This window comes from Vicugna pacos, chromosome 23 (assembly GCF_048564905.1).
Source record: "Vicugna pacos chromosome 23, VicPac4, whole genome shotgun sequence".
In the NCBI taxonomy this organism is placed as follows: Eukaryota; Metazoa; Chordata; class Mammalia; order Artiodactyla; family Camelidae; genus Vicugna; species Vicugna pacos.
The window spans coordinates 21268612-21289636 of record NC_133009.1 but is presented as its reverse complement, the minus strand read 5'-3'; the positions used below and the strand labels follow the sequence as shown (position 1 = coordinate 21289636).

At 45.5% G+C, this 21025-nt stretch overlaps 1 protein-coding gene across 1 annotated transcript in view; it reads right to left on the bottom strand.

Moving 5' to 3' along the window:
* The window catches only part of ITPKB (inositol-trisphosphate 3-kinase B), a 95974-nt gene extending 83090 nt beyond the window's left edge, over positions 1-12884 (bottom strand). Inside the window, exons 1-2 of the mRNA XM_006198825.4 lie at positions 12603-12884; positions 9066-11210 (exon numbers count right to left, since the gene is read on the bottom strand). Of these exons, the coding sequence (XP_006198887.2) occupies positions 9066-11003 (1938 nt within the window). The 5' untranslated portion in view covers positions 11004-11210; positions 12603-12884. The remainder of the gene's footprint in view (positions 1-9065; positions 11211-12602) is intronic.
* Between the last annotated feature and the right edge of the window lie 8141 nt (positions 12885-21025).

The window sequence follows — 21025 nt, the reverse complement described above, 5'->3', positions numbered from 1 at the left end:
GTGCCAGGTATATATCTGCTGAACGTGATGTCTGCTTTAAAAACTCAAGACTTTGCTGAATTCCCCTCTTCCACTTTCCAGGACATAGTAGAGAAAACCACGACATGGTACTAGAGAAAATCAATGTGCCCATTAAGCATCCTTGGACTCTAGATGGAGTGTAGTCTCCTCTTAATTATTCAGGAGCTGACAGCCTTTCCTTATGTCCATCACCTTCGCATCCCCACATGGGAGTGAGCAAACCATAAGAGCGTGAAGTTTCATACACAGTCCACCCTGCCCGCGCGGGTCACTCAACAAGGAGAAGGCTCTCTGAGCAGCTGAACTAGGAATGTAATCCAGATTGTCTACTCATCCCTGCTCCCCGACCTATGCTGCAATGTCTGCGTCAGAACTGACTCTTCTGTGGACATAAAGGTTGTTTTTGACAGAATCCTTAGTAATTTTGCTTTCAGCAACACTGACGTGGGAATATCTCACACTGCTGCAGTGCCTGCCTTTGTCCGTCCATCCTGTTTTTGAAAAGCTTTAAAAACAATGTCATAGCTGTACACTTGAAATAAAATGCTCTAAGGCAACTATAGTCAATAAAAAAATAGATCGTTTATAAAAAACACAACGCATACACTTAGAGTGTGCATGACAGAAACAAATAAATGGGTACTAAAGAAATAAAAGAGAAAATGGGAGGGAGCAAAATCACAGTACTTATAATAAATTTAGACAGGAAAGAATATACTCTCAAAATGACTCTACAAACACTATCTCATTTGAGACTCACAAAGACCACATGATGTAGGGAGACTATCAGTATACCCATTTTACAGATAAGGATACCAAAACCCAAAGAGGCCAAGTGCCAAATCTGAGAGTCCTAGTCTTTCCAGCACACTGCACTCCCAGAGTGTGCCCAGTAAAGTTCTCAGAGAAGGCCCTGAGTCTCCTAACTTACTTGGAATTAGTGACATGCTGGATACCAATGAGCACTTAATGCTCCCTGACTATGATGATGATGGAGAAAGGGAGGGAAAGGTTTCAATGGTCTCATACAGACTAAAATATCAATTATAACGCATTTCAAATGTCCCTGATGTTAGCATATTTTATATCTGCAAGGATTTTTCAGTAGTTTCTCAAACCAGTGTCTTCCCAACCTTCCAGCTTTAACACACAGCAACCAAATTTCCTACCCTTGGCTTAGCAACCTGAGTCTCAGGATTTGCTGTCCCAACAAAAACCTGGCCATGTCTTAAACTCCTGGCTGCAGCTGGATTTTCCACTTGGCATTGTTAAGAGATTAAACTGTTTATCTCATTGTCATCCACAGGCCTTTTCAGTTTCCTGCAAATAGGTTCAGGTTAGATAAGGATTACAGAAGTGATACTCCTGAGTCCCTCCCCATTCCTTCCCATCTTTACGAGGTACATTTTACTAAACCTACTCCTCAGATAGCTAACTTGAAAAAGAAAATCCTACACGCCCATGCATAGCAGAGGATTAGCCAAACACCAGCTCCTACACGACTGTGGAAGACGCACTTAACACAAGATCCTGCTGAATTATACATTTTACGACTCAGTCATCAATTGCCATAGAGAAGAAGAAAACAAATTGAGCTGAGCCTGGAAAGAATGTCAGCGAAACTGGAAAAACACTTGCTGGGAACTGCCTGGGGGTGCAGTGACCTCCCCCAACAGCCCGTAACTGCTGGGATCCCACCAACTCGCAGCATACCAAGAGCGATTGCGAACTGAGCTGGGGGATGGCCGGTCACGGGAGCACCAAATCCCTTGTCCTGCCGCAGGCTGAATACTCCCTGTAGGGTATGAAAGTATTAAGCACTGCTAATATAAAACGTATCACAGCTTCTTCTTGGGAAACAGTACAGTTTATTCATTCTGATTAAATGGATTTGGTAGGGGCGGGCAGGATGTCGAGGACTCATTAAGAGGGGTAAAGAAAGAAAACTGCTGTCAAAGCCCCAAAAGCCCAAGGCAAAAAGTACCTCATGCCTGACCTCCGGATGCATTAAGACCAACTTTATAAACCTGAGCAAATGGATCAGACTCCCCTTTCAGCAAGTTCTGCTTGGCCAAGGCCAGGGCCTGACCCTGCATCATTCACATATCAATCATGTCTCTGGGTCAGATAAACCCTAATCTTAGTCACCAGGGTCAATGGAAATAATCTCAAGGCCTTTCTCTGAGATGCTGTCTCATTTTGTTTTTCCCTTTCTACCCAGGATCTTACTGCAAAGGTAAAATGCTAGATTAACAGGATAACAGTGACCTTCAAGAGGGAGGATTCTCTTCCACTGAATATTCACCAGCCCCGACCCCTCCGCCCCAGGTTGAGTGAGAAGCTTTTTCTACTTCTCCTGAGATGGAAAAACAAAAACATATCCTCCCCTTCCACACTTTCCACTCCCCCCCATTAAATCATACACAAATATGAACTACAGAGGTCCACTCTGCTCGCTTACTGTCTGAAGCTCCTGTTTTTCGGTTACTTATTCAACTTATCAGCTGGTTTGGAGTCAAAAAGAAGTAAAAAATTCAGGAAATAAAAAATGCAGTATTGACTAGTGGCCAGAAGAGATACCTTTTGCTGAATGGGTTTCCAACAAGTCAATAAAAAAAATGCCCAAGTGAAGCTCAACAGAGGGGAAAGATCGGATCTGTAATAGTGAATTCTTAATGGAACTGTTGAGAAACATGCCAGACAAGGTAGCTAAAAGCCTGCGTGTTGCTTCCCAGTGAAATGATGACCAGGAATCATTCCCCATCAGAGACAGCCCGAAGGGCCTCGCCTTCAAGTGAAAATATGAGTGGCCTTCCCAGCACAAACACTCAGCAAGAAGGTGTCATCACAACCTTGTTCCTTGGGCCTGTAATGGTGTGTATTTCTGCCACCAAGCTAGTCCCCTCTGTGTCTCTTTGATCTCCAGCCCCACAACTGAACCAAAGGAAACCATACTAGAAAACAGAGACAGAAGGCAAGGCCGGCCTTTTTCTCAATATTCCATGAACTACACCTCAGGAAACTGTTGTGGTCCCACAATAGCAGGTGAATTCACAGGTAGCCTGTGAATATCAGTCTTGGATAAATTAATTTCACTCCAGCCATCTTGGCTGATGCAACATCATTTTCTGGGATTATACTGAGATGAAAGTGCATGCAAACAAAAGCCTAAAGTTGCTACAGAGCATTTCTTCCAAGGGGCCCAATGAATTATCTAAAGACATGCCTCACCAGTACTTGAGATGTCTCCTAACTCCACCTCCACTGTTAACTGAGCCTCCACTATGTGCTAGGAGCCTGTCAAAGCACTTTTATAAACACTGCATCCCTGAACTTTCATCCCCCACCCCGTGAGGTTGTGCCTCCTCTCCCCATTTTTCAGAGGGCTTGCAGGCCACGTACAGACTGGGATTCTACCCAGGTCTCCTAAACCCAGGTCTGGCACCCCTACCCTACGGCAGAAAGGCCAGGAATAAGCAATGAGCTTGTCTTGACAGTTTCTTTTTTCCCTTTCTTTGTTCCTTCTTTTCCAGATGACGCAACAGTTTTTTTACGTGCAGACAATGCAGCAGAGATACTGTCTCATTCATTCATTCATTCATTCATTCACCCATTCCTATAGCAAACGTTTTAAAAACATGTCCTATGTTTAAAGCCAAAGTGGATCTCCCCAGGTGAGTAAGAAGTTTATCCACTAATGTTTTTTAAGTTAAAAGAAAAATACAAACACAGGTCCTGTGATTCTATCGAATACCCTCTGGCCTCCCTTTCCTCACCTGTAAAAGGTGGATTTTGGAGGAAATGAGTTCTAAATCTTCTCCCGGACCGAGATTTGCGTTATGATAATTATGTAAACTACAGAAAAGATTTTGTTTTTTAAATTCTAAGAACAGAGGCCTAACTTCCTAATGAGATCATGTTTATATTTATAGTGTCTTTCACCCTTGGAAAAATGAATGACCAGGAGTCTGGTGGGGAATCACAAAATCCCAAATATCCCAATGAGAAAATGGCAGTTGGCACTCTAAATGGCTTTTCATGTTACCGAAGAGTTCACACTTGGGTTTGCTGTGATTTTGTAAACCATGAGCTTCCTCAATTCATGAAAAATATATTATTCACAATGCCAATTCCACCTAGTCAGAAAAAAAATCATTGCAAGGCACCCTCATCACGGATTGGAGGGCACCACGTGCATAACATACAATGCCAAGATCTCATCTCTTATCAAAACCCAGAGAACCTTCCACACTGAGGATATGTCCACAACACAATTTAGAAGAGTTCCTGACTTAATTCAGAATCACTGATCACTTGCAAAAACTACAAGGTTTTTTCAACCAGGATATAAAATTCTTTCCATTAAATATTTTAAAATTCTACCTTTAGATAACTAAGTTGAAACCTGACAAAATAAAATAAGCCTGAACAATGTTATCAACCTTCCCAGGAATACAAATAAACTACAGAGAACTAATCTAATCTGTAACTACATTTAACAGGTATGTGCCAACAAAATCAGAAAAGTGACTCTCGCTAAAAGCAAAAGTTCTGAAAATGATTTATGTAACACCAGAAATACATTTCTCTAAAAGCAGCAGCCCACCAGTTTAACACGTTTTTTTCTTGCTAAACCTGAAAGCTAGGTAAATCTTGAGCCGTGTTTTTGTAATGCCTAAACATTCTTTTTTCTCTATAGGCCACCTTTTATTTGAAAGGATTTTAAGCTGGATGAATGTTTTTATCTTTGATAAAACAAGGTCTTTGAAGTGATGTTTTGGCTCTGCATTGGTTTCCAAACTGAACTAGCTGAGGGAGCCAAAGCCCTCAGATAACAAAATGCATTTTTCATTTTTCAGGTTAATGTTCCAGTATCCTGCCAGCACAGCCTCTAATATCAGTCTAATTACTCATGAAAATCTTGGGTCTTGTCCTGATTTAGTTTGATGATGCTTTTTCAATGGGAAATTGCAAAGAACCATTCTTCCAGTAAAGAGAACAGAGGCAGATCGGTTAATGGGTCTTACGTAAAAGGACACAATTAAATGTAACCAGTTTTGGCCTCAACTGCCCAAGGTCCACCCCAAAGAAATCTTGTCACATTACTGGACACCCTGATACACACTTCACATACACCAGGTCTTCAATCAAATGTCCGGAATTACATAGTCGCCGAGAGTTAGAACTTGACAGGCCCCTGTGAGATCATCCTCATGCAGAATGGACATTCTAAAAGGAGGAATCTTGAGCCAGAGCCGCAGCCTTTGGAGCCCTTTGCCTGAGTCTCAGTTTCCTCCTCCCTGAACAGATCAGGGTAACACCCAGAACCTCACATAAATGACGAGGTGTCCTCCCAGATCTGAAAGGTACTGAGGCCTTGCCAGAAAGATCCTCTCCACATACCTGAGGGGGAAGGTGTGCCATCTTAAAAAAACAGCATACCTGAACTCATAACCTTATAAATCTGGGCCTTCAATATTCTCTTCCAGAAAAGAATTTTCCACTTCAAAGTACTTACCACCAGATACATTTCTTTTAAGTATCCTAAGGCTTTTAAATTTTAATTAGGTTTACCACCAAGTAAAAATTTCACACTTAAAAAAAATCACAGAAAGCCACTTTAAACTGTTTGAATTTCTTTTCTTTACCGTGCGTAAGAATTAGTTTTTTACTTTAAAAAAAAGACAACAAAACTAGTCAGTACAAAAAGAAAAATAAAAGAAACTCTAATGGCTCTTAAAAAATAGAATCAAGAAGATTCTGTTATATTTCTTTTTATGTCCCTGAGGTAATTAGGCCAGCATTTTGTTTTGGTTTTTGTACACATAATTGATATTACAATTTTGGAATCACTCAATAAAATCTCCTCTTTAAAGTAAGGTCCATGCTTATTTTAATTTAATACTCTAAACCTGATGTTTCAAAGCCCAGTTACTCTTAAATGGAATAACAGGGGGAGGTAAAGAATAGCTGATGAATTTCAAGTTGTCTCAAAACACAAAAGACAGAACATCATCTTTGCTCAGCGCAATGCACTTCTGTTCAATTTCAGAAAACAGTTAAGTGTGAACGTGCCTGAATTTCAGCCCTTGAACACAAGGCGTATACTACAACTACTTCTGAGCAAACTTCAAGCATCTGACCCTTTATAAACAGACAGGCAAGTGCAAAAACTTGCAACCTTCAATTTCAGGGACAGGCATATCTGTCCAGCTCATACAAAGCCTGAAGCGGTAGTAAAGGCCTGAATCACTTTGCCTGCTTCTGAGGATGTCTTTACAGCTCCTCCCCACGGAAACAAATGAGCAAAAGAGCAGGCCAGCCTTCTCACCACCCCTTCAGTAAAAAAAAGGCCTTTGCTACTTTGTATAATCTAAATGGCTAAATAAGTTTCGAATGCATTTCCAAACAACTTGCTTCTCACTTAGTTTTTAACTAGAGGGAAGTTTTCACATCCCCTATACTGGCTCTGGGACTTACTGAGCAGGCAGGGAGGCCAGACATCAGGAGAGCCAACAGAGCAGCCAGGCTGCAGGCCATCACCTCCACCTGTGCACACATCACACACAGGGTCGTTGCTCCACAGGAGCAAAGAACTATCACTCCTGGCATGAAGGGTTTAACCCTGTGGAAAGACAGAGCAGCACAAAAACATTCCTCCATGTGGGTCTGAGGGTCAGGGGTTAGTTGTGTGACTGCGAGGCTGAACGTGCAATTTCAAACCTGTGTTAGGAGTGTGCATTGGCACGTGGGACGGTGAGGGTAGAGTGTGTGTGAGGTCGTGTGCACCTTAGTGCAGTGCAGCCGGGTAGACAGAGCAGTACAATCCAGAGAAGAGAACAGAGCACCAGTCCTAGAGTCTCAGACAACACTAGTTCAAGTTTTATCTGTAAAACACCAAAAAGCCTAGCCAAAAAGCCCAGTCGATCAAGACGTCTGGCCTTCTGTAGACAAAGTATCAATCTCAGGTAATCAAGTGACTTTTGACCCAATGGGCAGATGTTTCGGTGTCACAGACAAGACTCCACCGCAACAATCTGTGCAAGAATAAGAAAACTTGGCTGATCATGCAAGCACTCAACCAAAAGCACAAAAGTCCCTAGGATCCCATAATTTCCAGTTGGTTACCCACCCTTCCCCCACATACAAACTCCCAATCAGTGTCACGTGATGCAGAGTGAGGCTGGCTGGGGACTTTTCCCTGGCCCAGCTCTGTGGGTGTCTGAAACCCTGTTTAGAGGAGGGAGGTTGGCTGGACAACCGACAGGCCTCGTTCCCACCGCTGGACCTGTCTGCTGACTTGAGAACACCACTCAACCCTCTGGTTTCTCAGCTGGCATCCCTCTGGCCGATGGAAAAAAAAAATATTATCACCTGTCATTTTTCATCTCCCCTTTAACTCACTTCCAGACAAGAGCCCTTTTCAAACAGTGGGACACACAAACTGCTTTGAGAACCAGCTAATAGGAGTTGCTAATCCACCACTAGAAAGGGCAAATGGAAAGTTGGAGAACAAGTTAAAGCAACTTGGCTGCAGCAGCTTGCTTCAGGGTTTAAAAAGCCAATGGGAGGAGTGGAACAGAGGACCATCTCGTTCACCAGGCCTTTCGCAGCCAGCAAGAAGGCAGAGAAATCTGGGCTATGCCTTCAGTGAGAAGCATTTTCCACCTGCCCTTTACCATTGTCCCCTTCCAGGTCGATCATCCCTCCTCTCAAGGTGGTGTGCCCAAGCCAGATGCCCTGAGCTGGCCACAAGATGCCAAGCTGATTGGGGCCAGATTTTGCATACACATTTGCCTCCCAATCATCGGCAGAAAGGGCAGTCTAGTGAAAAGAAATGCCTGGTCTTCAAAAATTCAGACTGTGATTTCTGAAGTGGGCGTCTGACAGAAGCATACCTCAGAGAAGAACGTAGAGTAGAAATACAAAGTTCTCAGTGGTGTAAGTTATTGAGGTACTGTAAACAGTACTTGATATTCAAGATTAACTCAGAAGACTACCTACCACAATAAAATGCAGACTTTCCCCCAAGGTAGCACAGGAACCCCTCATACACTGAACTAGGAAATTCCCCATACTCTGGAAAAGCTACGAGAAAGTCCAGACCTTTTCAGAAGTGCGAGCTTCAATGCTTACGTCTTCCGTAAGCTACTCTGATCCTCGTAAGAGTGAAAACAGCCTAGGACTGAGACTAACCATGTAGTAAACCCCCATCGACTGCCATAGCCGGAACAAGATGTCAGGATGCTGAATCACAAGAGATGCACTTGAAAACATACCTGAAATGTACCTGTACTAGCCAACAAGCATATTCATTAGGAGGTATCTACCCTAGAGATATCACCCAGATGCTTATCTCAGGTAATTCAACCTAATGTAACATTCTGTTATTAAAGAAACATCTGATTAGCTCAAAGCATGGTTTTCACTGTAATTCATACGTTAAACTGGCCCCAGAAATATTGCAATGTCCTGAAAATTTACTGAGGCTAGGTGGTTCTTTACCCAACAGACCGGCCACAACCACATCTACAGGTTTCAGGGCCCTGTCACAGAATCACATCATTCATTTTCCTGGCCTATGAGTAGAGGCTGAGTTGATTCGATGACATCGTTGTCAGTTTTCCTCCGCCTAAATGAATCACAGAATTAAGTGTTTCACCTGATCAGACAAAGCCACACTCAGCAGCTCTGTTCACTATCTTTGGAGATTAATCAGGAAGCTTTGGGTAATACTTTTAAATATTATCTTCCCAAGAAATGAGTGATGACTTACCAGAGGTACCTTTAAAAATGTACATGGAAGTAGCAACAGAAGTGTCTAGAATGCACTGTCCAAGCTACAAAATACAGTGCCAGTGCCTAGGCACATCCCTCAACCCCAGTAAACACACCTGGAGACAATTATGGGTTGTGACTGCCCCAGGGTCCAGATCAGAGTCTTCATGAATCAGAAAGTTAAAAAAAAAAAAAAAAAAAAAGAGGGGGACACATGGGGTATGAAAGCACCACAAGTTCTAGAAAAATCTCAGGGCAAGACTTACCACTCTGGGCTTCTGCTGGTCTAGAGTATGTAGGAAGGCAGAGTTGGGGTCCAGGCAGCGCTCAGGGTCACTGGAGATGTCCTCCTCTGAATCTTCATAGGAGGAGGAGAAGCCAGTGGAAGAGGCAGAGGAAGAGGACAGTTTCCTCAGTGGCAAGCTGCCCCGAGGGCTTCCCTGCGCCTCCTCCAAGGCCCCGTCCTCCTGGGCACCCATGTCTGTAATTATGACGGCAGGTATATTGCTTCGGCTGCAGGCCTCTCTCAGGGAAGGCTTGTCCTTCTGATCTGGCGAAAGCTGCTCTGGGCTGGGGTGGGCATCTCTGTCCTGTGGCAGACTTCCCCACGTCCCCTCTGATTGCACCCTTGTGCCACACGTCCAGGCCAGCCTGGCTTCTTCCATGGGGCCCAGCCAAACCCTGGAGCTCCCAGGCTGCACACCCACCCTGTCCCCAGGAAGGCACTGAGGTTCTTTCAGATCTTTTGCTGCTTCCCAACAGGGCAAAGGCTCCAGCATTTCACCAGAAGCAATCCCCGCCTCCACCTCCCGAGTCCCCGGCTGCACTGAGCCACTGCCTCCAAGCAAGTACAGCGTCTGAGACCCTTCATCCACTCTGCTGGAGGGCAGCCGAGACTCCTTGACCACTAGGTCCCCACTCTGGGTCCCCTTGGGGCCTATGGAGCCCAGGTGTCCAGAGTGCCTGAACCAGCTCCGGGCCTCAGAGGGCTCCTCCAGACTTTGCACGTCCACAGTCCTCTCTGGCCTTTTGTCCGTTTCCAGCGCCCCAGAACCCAGCAGGCCACAGGGCAGATTTCCTTTCCCCACCTTCCCTGGGGGGTCTCCACTGTGGGGCCGGCCTCTCTCTGGGGCTGGGCTTGTCTCATCGCCCGGAAACTGCCCCTGACTCTCAGCTAGGGCCTTCCGGGGGTGCACACCCCCGAACTCCTGGGCCCTCTCAGACTGCTCAAGGAGGGCAGGGTCGTGAGGATGGTGTGGCCCAGCGGATGTGGCTCTCACTGACACTTCTGTGGCCATTGCTAAGTTCACTCGGTCCAACCCTAACAAAGGAGCCTGGCAGCTCTGAGTTCCCAAAGGAGGAGAGAAACTCTTGTCAACTTCCATAGCAATGGGTGAGCCACAGTGGGGTCTGGCAGGGACCCCCTTCTCCATTCTCACCGAAGCGGCTGGACCCTGAGCACCTGATCCTGACCGAGCGGCCGGGCAGGGCATAGGTGTCACTCCTTCCTTGTTCTTTGAGAGGCACAGGCTGGGCGCCCCTCCTCTCCTCCCCGAGTCGGCCCCTGAAGTCTCTGGACATTGTTCCCCCCAGGACTTTGTCCTCCGCTCCTCGCTCTGGGCCAGGACCCGTCCTGGGGGCTGACTGATGCTGCGGAAGGGACACGGCGAGGGCGAACGAGCTCTGCCCAGACGCGGGCTGCGGGGCGCTTGAGCCGCGGAGCTCTGCGCCTGGATGTGCGCCTCAAACATGCCCACTTTCTGATTCACCTGTACGTTCTGCAACTCGCGCTGCAGGATTCGCAGCTTCCTCTTAGCCTCCTCTGGCCCAGGAGGGGAAAGGGTACCGGTGGTCACCACCTGCTGCCCGTCTCTTCTCAAGCGACCCGCCCAACTCGGGCTGCTCACGCTGCTGCCGCTGCCGCTGCCGCTGCCGCTGCCGCTGCTACTATTCAGCCTGCGCCGACCACTCCGCCAGCCCGGGGGACTCCCGGGCTCTTCGGGCGACAACGACTCGGCTGGGGGGAAGAGGAAAGAGGTGCCAGTCCCGGGGCTGAAAACGCTGCCGCTGCCAGGGCTCAACGCGGCCCTCCGCGGCGGCGGGGGCGTCTCGCTGCTACTGGGCCGAGGGCCGCCGCCGCTCTTCACCTGGTTGGCGCTATTCATGATCACCAGGCTGTTGAGTGCATAGCAGTACATAGCCATAGTACTGGGTCCGCCGCGCTGCTCGCCGCCGCGGCTCCCGTTCCGGCTCCGCCGCCGGCGCCTCTTCCTCCCGCGGCTCCCGGCTCAGCCCCGGAGGCCCGGCAGCCGCGGCTCCGCGCGCAGATGGGATGGCATGGCCTGGGCGCGGGGCAAGGGGGAAGACCACGGGCTCAGCCCCCGCCCAAAGCTCCATAAACAACAGCGCCTCTGTGGAGACACAAGGAGAAAAGTCAGGACCCCAGAGGGCCAGTGCAGGGGACCGCTAGGGGACTAGGACGGCCCCGGTCCGCGGAACCCCAATCTGTCGGGGATCGGGTGCACTGGATGTCTCACCTACAGGGACTGTGCGGCACGGCGAGGACATAAGCCCTGGGGACGTCGGTCGCCAGCGCGGCTGTGGGTATGCGTTTTCCGAGTGCATTCCCACCCCTCACCCCAGGTGGTGACGCGCTTGGAAGTCCCTTCGAATTCCAAATTTTGAGATTCGTCTCCAGAGCCACGCGGACGGGCGGGGGACGATGTACAACTACTCGATTCCTAAGCGTGCCGGGCGCGGGGCGCGGCTGATTCCGAGCTGAGAGCGAGGACACCCGCTCCACCGACTCTGGGTTCCCTCGGCTTTGCAAACACTGGTTATATAGGGTATGATGGGGCAGCCCCCGCCCTTGGGGTTCAGGATCTCCCCGCTCCACCCTCTCTGACCACCAAGGACTGACTCGGAGGAACCTGAGTGGGACCTGCCTTTCCGGGCCGCTGCCTGCGCCGGGATCTGGGAAGGACCCCTGCATGCCTGCCGTTTACCTTCTTGACCCTGACCGTGGGGCTGTGTCCCTCGGCCTATGATGGCCAGGGACCGCGGCGGGGCTGCAGCCGCGGCATTTTTCAGCACTGGCCTTGTCGCCGGTCCCCAAACAAGTGTGTTTTGTGAGTGTGGGCGCGCCTGCGCGCGCCCGGGGCCGAGGCGCTGCGCGTCCCCTGTACCGGAACCAATACTCGCCGCCCCCTGCTGTCGCCCCTCGCGGAGGGGTGTGTGTGTGTGTGTGTATGGGAGTGTGTGTGTGTGCGCGCGCGCGGAGAACTGCGTGTGTGTTTGTGTATACACACGCGTACAGCGAGTCCGCCCTCCGCACACCCTGTGCCCGAGGACGCTACTGTCTCTGTGGGCTTCAGGACCCGCGCCCACTCCGAGTAACTCCAAGGCGTGCGTGACTGCAGCCAGCGGGAACCCCGGCTCTGCAAACCTCCCGGCGCCGCGCTCTAAGCCCCGGGGCGGCGCGGCCGAGTGCAAAGCTTCTCCGCATCCTGGGTAGCCTCGCCCGGCGCCAACCCAGGCGGGGGGACGCCTGCAGCGCCCTGGGGGAGGCGTCGGGGAGCCAGCGGCCCGGAAGGCGAGCCGCAGAAACGCCGAAAACTCGCCTCTCCCTCCTCTCCCCGCACCCGTACTCCCCGCCACCCTCCCAAATCAAATCCCCCTTGCCAGTCTCTCCGGCCCACCTCTCGGCGCTTTTTCAGAAGCCGGAACCCTCAGATTCGCTACAGAGCAGAGTGAGGGGAGAGAGGGTTTGGAGGCGAGAGCCATTAAAAAGCCGCCAAACTTACCTGCAGTTTCTCAGATTCCCGGGTCCTGTGCAGACTACATGGCCCAGGGACGCAGACCTCGTAGGAGAAAGACGGCTTTAAAAGTAAAAAAGCTCAGAAAGGGTTTCCTCACCAAGCGATGGAAGACAAAAAAGGGGAGTGGGAAAGATGGGGGCGAGCTCCTCGGCAGTGGATCCCGGCGATCCCGGCGGTGGCGACGCCGGCCGGCCCTGCACACCCTTCTGGGCCGTGGAGATACTACCCCTGTCAGTGTCTGCTCCTGGCTACTTCACTGTTTGCTCAATGTGCGATTAAACGGGGGGGGCCGGGGGAGGAGGGAGGAGAGAGAAAGGCGGGGGCTTGGGGGAGGAAAGCAGGAAGGAAGTTGTGAGCCCGTCTGGGGTTGAACTCAGCGGAACAAGTTTTTCTTTTCTTCTTTTTTTTTTTTTTTTCTATTGCTTGGCAAGACCGAAGGAGGGAAACACTTTAAAAAAAAAAGTTTCCATTGTTAGCTAACAACAAAAAAAAAGCCTTTTAACTTTTGCGGGTTAAAGATATACGATCCATTTTCCACCCCTCCATCGAGCCTCGTTGATGGCTAGCTTTATGAAACTTTTTTGAAAAATGTTTTTAATAAAGTTTGAGTGTGCATTTTAAACAGAGCTGTGCATTTAAACATGGGTATCTTTTTAGCATATAAAAAACGGTCTAAAGCCTTATAGAAACGGTTTGTGTTCTTGTACACAAATATGCAAATTCGAAGAAGGCACTTTGTGGGCACCTCGTTGCAAAGTTGCAGACTTTTAAATGCATCTCAGTTGTATTTTGGAAGATTGGTTGGGCTGTGAACTGTTGATGGTTTTGCCGTGCAATTGTTAGTTGTATAAACACGCCGTTGGAGTTGCACATTTTTCTGTTACTAAATGCACACAGCAAAAGTGACATAAGCATATTTTGCACTTAACTCTCAAAATTGTTTTAAGAAAAAGGATAGTCCTGAAACTAAGAAGGCCTGAGACCCCTTGCTCAGTCTCCTGAAGCTGGGTCGTCTTCAAGAGACTTTTCCCCCAACCATAAGCAAATACTACTGGGCAGGGATCTTACCCCATGTAAGCTCTGGTGCTGCAAGTGTATTTTGCATAATTCTCTAAATCCCTAATCCTACAGCATTTAGTGGAAAGAAGGAGAACACATCTGCTAGGCTCAAGAGATGTAAAACTCTAAAGCCTGAATCAGCCCTTATATTCCCATTAACTAAAATTTAGATGGAAATTTTGGCTTTGCTTGTAGCAGATTCATTTCTTGCTTGTTTATGTAACAATACGGTGTAAGTGAGCAAAGCAACCTGCTGCTCAATCAAGAAAAGACTCATATTAAATCTGAAACCAAGAGATCTAGTTAAAAATTCCTAGGAATCAGAGTCAAGTACCGTCTAATTTTTTTAACATGCCATGTTGAAAGGATTGAGCTCAGTTCCTCTCCCACCCCCAATGAGGCTAAATAAAAAGAGCTCAGAGTTTATTCAGGTGTTGACTCAAGACCAGGGCAGTTGCTAAGGCAGAGAAGCCAGCCCTACCCTCGCCCCTAATTCAGTTCCCTAGTGGCAAGAAACAGGAGCTGCCAGTTCCCAGGAGACCAACTCCATTGAATTTATTTCTGACTATTGTAGGAGATGGAAACACCATGTCAGGTATCATGGCAGAAACAACTGGAGGACCTAGCAATGTATACTGTTAACACAGAAACTTAGCTTCCCAGCCTCTGGGGAATCTCACTATCACCTCACAGCCAGACATCACTGACCTTCCCTAGAATTGAGAAATTCAGACTTCCTGAATGTACAAGCAGTCTGAAAAATTCTTGCTCAGAATGTAGCCAGCAATTGATCAGTGTGGCATGCAGAAGGGATTCCTGCCTTGGACTGGAGTTGAAACTAAACGATACTTCTACAGGACTAAAATTCTTACTATGCTACCAAGGACAGTAAGGACTGGGGAAAAGATGGAGCAAAACCTTTATCTGGAAGCCAGCATGGTTAACTTGCATCTTGAAGCAGAATCTGGTCATCTTCCGTGATTTTAAATGAATGAAAGAAGAAAAATATTATATAGCACTTATTATTCAGGCACTGCTCTAAGCACATTAAATATTTACACATTTCAATCTTTATAACAACCCTATGAGATACATACTATTATTATCCCCATTTTATAGATGAAGAAATTAAAGCACAAAGTAGTAAGTAATTTGCCACATCAATGTTGTACTATAAGTCCTAGTCAGAGCAATTAGATGGGGAAAAGAAATAAAGACATCCAGGTTGGAAAGGAAGAAGAAAATTGTGTTTACCGACAGTATGATTGTCTATGTAGACTCTTATGGAGTCTACAAAGAAGCTACTAGAACTAATAAGTGAGTCTAGCAAGTGCATTAGTTGCTAGGGCTGTTGTAACAAAAGTACCATAGATTGAGTGGCTTAGACAACAGAAATTTATTTTCTCACAATTCTGGAGGGATGAAGTCTGAGATTAAGGTGTTGGAAGATTTGGTTTCTTATAAGGCCTCTCTCCTTGGCTTGTCTGTGTTACAGTCTCCTCCTCATATAAGAACATCAGTCAAGGGGGGAGGGTATAGCTCGAATAGTAGAATGTATGCTTAGCATTCGTGAGGTCCTGGGTTCAATCCCCAGTACTTCCTCTAAGAATAAATAAATAAGTAAACCTCATTGCCTCCCCTCACCAAAAAAGAAAGAAAGAAAGAAAGAAAGAAAGAAAGAAAGAAAGAAAGAAAGAAAGAAAGAAAGAAAGAAAGAAAGAAAGAAAGAAAGAAAGAAAAGAACATCAATCATATTGGATTCGGACCCACCTAATTTTAACTAAATTACCTCCTTAAGGACCCTATCTCAAGATACAGTCACATTCTGAGGTACTGGGAATTAGGACTTCAACATGTCAATTTAGAGGGTACACTATTCAGCCCATAACAACAAGGTTGCTGCCTACAAGACCAATATATCAAAATCAAATTGAATTTCTACACTTTAGCAATGAACAATCAGAAATCAAAATTTTAAAAATATTTATAATAGCATCAAAAATTATGAAATCCATAGGGATAAACATGGCAAAAGATGTTCAAGACCATAGAGTAAAAACTACAATACACTACTGAGAAAAATTAAAGAAGACCTAAATAAAGAGAGAGATATACTATGTTCATGAATTGGAGGACTCAGTATTGGAAAGATGTCAGTTCTCCCCAAATTGATCTATAGATTTAATGCAATCACAATCAATAGCCCAGCAAGTTTTTATTTCTGTAGAAACTGACAAACTGATTCAAAATTTCATTAGAAAATATAAAGGATATAGAAGAGCCAAAACAGTTTTGGAAAAGGACAAAGTGGAAGGACTAACACTCTATGATTTCAAGACTTATTATAAAGCTACAATAATCAAGAGAATGTAGGATTGGCATAAAGTTAGACAAATAGATCAATGTGATAGAATATAGTCCAGAAATAGGCCAATATATATACATATGGGCCACTGATTTTTTTTTTTTGACAATTGATTTCTGACATAGGTGCAGAAAAGTGGAGAAAGGAACCTTTTTGACAAATAGTGCTGTAACAATTGGATATCCATATGCCAAAAAAAAAAAAGAGCTTCAATCCATATCTTGTACCACATACAAAAATTAACTCAAAATCGCTCATAGATCTAATTGTAAAAGCTAAAACCAGGAAACTCTTATAAGAAAATGAAAGAGAAAATCTTTAGGATGTCTGGTTAAGCAACTATTTATTAGACACAATACTGAAAGCATGATCCACAAAAAATTTTGACAAATTCGACTATATTAAAATTAAGAACTTCTGCTCTTCTGAGAAGAATTAAAAGATAAGCTACAGACTAGACGAAAATGTATGCAAAGTGTATGTTTGATTAAGGACTTGTATCTAGAATACATAAAGAACTCTTAAAATTCAAAAATTAAAACAACTCAACAAAAAAATGGGCAGAAGATTTGAGCAGACATTTCATCAAAGGAGGTATAGGAGTGGCAAATATGCATATGAAAAGACGCTCAACAACGCTAGTCAGTAGGAAAATGCAAATTAAACCACAATTAAACACCATTACACACCTACTAGAATGGTTAAAAATTTGAAAACTCACTTAGTGAAGAAGTGGAGGAGCTGAGCTCTCATACACTGTTATAAGGGATGTAAAATGATATAACTACTTTGGAAAACATTTTGACAGTTTCTTAAAAAGTTAAACATATACCTGTCATATGACCCAAGCATTCCACTCCTAGGTATTTACTCTAGGGAAATGAAAGCTTATGTTTATACAAAAATGTGTACACAAATGTTCATAGCAGCTTTGTTTAAATTAGCCAAAAAACAAAAACAACCCAAATGTTCATCAACACGCGAATGAATAAGCAAATTGTGATATATCTGTACAATGGAATACTATTCATCAACAAAAAGAAATGAGCTAGTGATATATGCACAACATGGATGAATCTCAACATAATTATGCTGAGTGAAAGAAGCTAACCAAAAAGAGTTAGAAATTACTGTATAATTTCTTTTGTAGAAAATTCTAGAAAACCCAAATTAATCTATAATAACAGAAAGCAGATTGGTGGCTGCCTAAAAATGGGAAGCTATGGGGAGAGATGGGAGATAGGGAGGACAAAGGGGTGTGAGAAAAGTTTTGGAGGTGATGGATATGTTCACTCTCTTGATTGTAGGGAAATGTATACATTGATGAAAATGTATCATTATAAAATGTTAAATATATGTACTTTATTGTACTGTATATCAATTATAACTTAATAAATACATTTAAAACATAGCTCTGGATAGATGCAACCATCTATAAGGATGTTATGCACCTCCATCCCAGTGCCAAGCACGGTGCCTGACATCATATCCCTTCTGGGTGAAATAAGAAATCATTCACTGAGTGTTCCACTCACGAACTTCATGAAGTAACTCTGGGTCCCCTTTCCCCATCATATATCTCTGTTAAATTATTTGCTGCACTGTAAAAATCTTCAATCTTTCTTTCTTCCCTGCTAGATAGTGAGCTCTTCAAGGGAAGGACCCTGATTTAATTTTTTTTCAAGCCTTAGATTTTAGCCCCCCAGATGTTTATTAAATTAAAAAAGTAGACAGATGAATCAAGCAATCAATCAAATCACTATGCAAAAGGACCAAGGCATCAGTACCATCAGGAGAACTGTCTCCTCCTATTTCTCAAACAGAAGGAGGTACTTCTCATTGCCATGCTCGGCTCCTGTGAGCTGGCAGTGGAGGCAGTGGAGGGGGCTGATGACAGAAGGCTCCGTGAGGCTTCCCCTTATCTTACACTCCTTATTTGAAGTGTTAGTCCTAAAGTTCCCAAAACATCATTAGCCCAAGGCATGGCTGAGGGCAAGGCAGGTCCTAAGGGAAGTCACCACACCCTCTCCTGTCCAGCACAGATCAAGTCCGCAAACAAAGAAGCAGCTTCCTACTGCCTTTCACCTCTGCCCTGGACCCTCTGGCCCCTTCTTCAGTTGTGTCCCTCACCTTCCCCCAGATCTGGGTAACAGTAGATTAGTCACTCATTCATTTAGGTACTGGACTGCTGAGGGAGCTGTGTGTCAGGGCTGCAGCCGCTACTAGAACAACGTGGTACAGAGAATCCCTGCCCCCCAGTCTAGGGGGAGACCAGCCAGTGCCTCAAGAACAGGCTGTGCCCTTCTTTCAGCTGCTGCCAAGGAGGATGAGAGGGAGACACAGCTGAGTTAGACCTGAGATTCTTATAGGCTCTTCCATGTGCCATAGTTGTGTCCTTAGGCAAGTGACTAAACTCTCTAAGCCTCAGTTTTCAGCTCTGTAAAATGGCAAGCGTTGTAATACTCTCCTTCAATGTGTTCTTAGGAGGATCTATTAGGTAAGGCACCGCTAAGCATTCCAAAAGGCATGCTTTCTTAAAAAGTAGCTCTCAGCTCCTTAGCGTCTCACACCAAAAAAGATCCAAGACTTAGTAAATGTAAGAATCTGCCTTACACATAGCAGGCACTCAATAAATAGTTGCTTCTAGAATAAGATTCTTTAGTCCCCAGAGACCCTCTCTTTCCTATGCTGACACTATCTCCTGGTGACAGTACCAAGGGTGGAGGGGTCTGGGGGTCCCGCTAAGAAGTTTCTCTTTGCTCTATCTTCAGAAACTCTGAAGTTGAATGACATCTAGATGGCTATGCCCACACGTTCAGGCATGTAAAACTACATGAGAGATGCCTGTTCTCAGCCCTCATGACCTTCTAAGTGAACCTGCCTGCCTGTTCCTTATTAGAAATGCTGGCTTATCAAAGGTCAGTCTGGGTCAGCGGCTAATTAGACCAAGACGAACAAGGATCCCAAAGACAGCTAATCCACAGGCTGGCTAATGACCTGGCATGAAAATATGAGGCAGTCAATTGAATTCCTCTCATGGGACTTGGGAATCCTTATTACAGGAACTGAGCAGAAAGATCCCATGGTAAACTTGGGGCTAGTGAAGCATGTGTGACAACTACACGGAAGGAACCAGGAAGGAGCAAAGGATCTCTGGATAAGCCGAGTGGGGAGTGCAGAACAGGTGTGTGGAGACAAGAGAAACCACGGCGCCTGATGAACGCCACAGAGAGAGAAAGGCAGGGAGTCCCCTCACTGGCTGGTGGCTTCATAGACCCCATTCCCACGAGGCTGGCATTCTTGTGCCTGCCCTTAGATGTGTGAACAGCTGTAGCATTTCTGTGAACAACCCCACCTGCCCCAGCCACCTCATACCTTGCCTTACACAGAAATATTTTCTCATGATTAATTCCTTAATCTTCAAAAAATACTTCTTAAAGAAAAGACATGCACACATGAGTAGCTGCCTTCTGCCGCTACTCATAGGTGAGAGAGTCTGGAAGAGCAAAACACAAATAACCCACATTGTGATTCTAGATTGATACAGAGAAGACAAAGTTTATCTCGACCCTTGCCCCAGTCCTAGTTAGGTGTCTTTCTGAGCACAGCCTCTAGCGTTGAGGCTTCCCTGTATTATGACAATCTATTTTTTATTTCTTCTATTCATTCATCAAATATTTACTAAACAGCCCCCGCTACATACCAGTTGTTGCCTGCTCTCTTTGACTCCTTTTCCCAAGGAAGAATAATGCCTCATTCCCATTTTGCATCTGCAGGGCCTGATGTAGAGAAGGTACTAATAAATGCTTGTTGAATGATCAATGTTTCCACCTCAGGTGGGCCAAGAAGCAGAGGGATTTTCTACCTTCTATTCTGAGATAGTGCTGAAAAGGGAAAATTAAGCAATCAGGAAATATTCCTGCAGCAAAGCATAAGATACTTAGAGCTGGACCCCATTTACATGTGGAACAATGATCTAGTTTCAAATGGACTTTTCAACCACTTGAATGACAGATTTCTGCACATTTGGCTTGGCTCTGATTCAAGCATGGACATGCAAAAGCCATGGATCAGCCATTACCTAAGCCAGTGGTTTGTGTATATACACATATATAATTTTTTTCTTCATTGCCTGCAAACAACCATGAACTGATAAGAGATGATTTGAAAAGGTGCGCTCCTGCTTTTCACATGTAAGTGTGAACTTAGCCAACTTAAACACTCAAGCTGAAATGTAGTGTCAAGACTTCATTTAAATTTAAACCAAATCATTTGCTATCAGTTTAAGATATTGACTCTATGGTTTTGCACCACCTATACCCCTTCTCCAGGGATCCCCTCACATGTGCTGGGCTTGTTTGTGACTGAAAAGGCCACTCTTGCTGTAAAGCCTAAATTGGTGAAGGGGTGAGAAGCAGCCTCAGTATCCATACCGCTTGCCCCCCTTCCCTGGATAACTGGATTTGTGTGACATCTGTGGACCCCCTGAGACAAAAAGAAGTGGTAAGAAAGAGCAAGGAGGACAGGTAAGTTACATGAAATCTGCAAGATGTTTTCTCTGAGGTTTTGATATAATCTACCTTGGGTTTGAGTGGTCTCAGTTAGCAGGTCCAAGAGAGCCAGAGAAGGCCTTTGAGTCAGACCTGTCCCATCACTTAATATTTTAAGAACAGGAAGGAAGTGTAAAGTTTACATATTAAGTCTTTAAGGATAAAGTCTCAAAAAAGGTCACCGTGTGATGTTCTAATACAAAATAGACAGCTATCTCCAGCAGAAAGAGGAAGTTTCTTAGACCTCCCATTTCTCCTGTCCCTCATGATGAAGGAACAGTATTAGCAACATGAGATCATATCTCTAGTGCTTGCAAACCACCCTCTGCCAACACTGTAGGTGTCTGCAGAGCTTCCCCTGTCTACCCAGTAATGCAGCCTATTTAGCTTTTGTTTGACCCACGAGCACCTTATTTCAGCCTTGGGTATTAGGA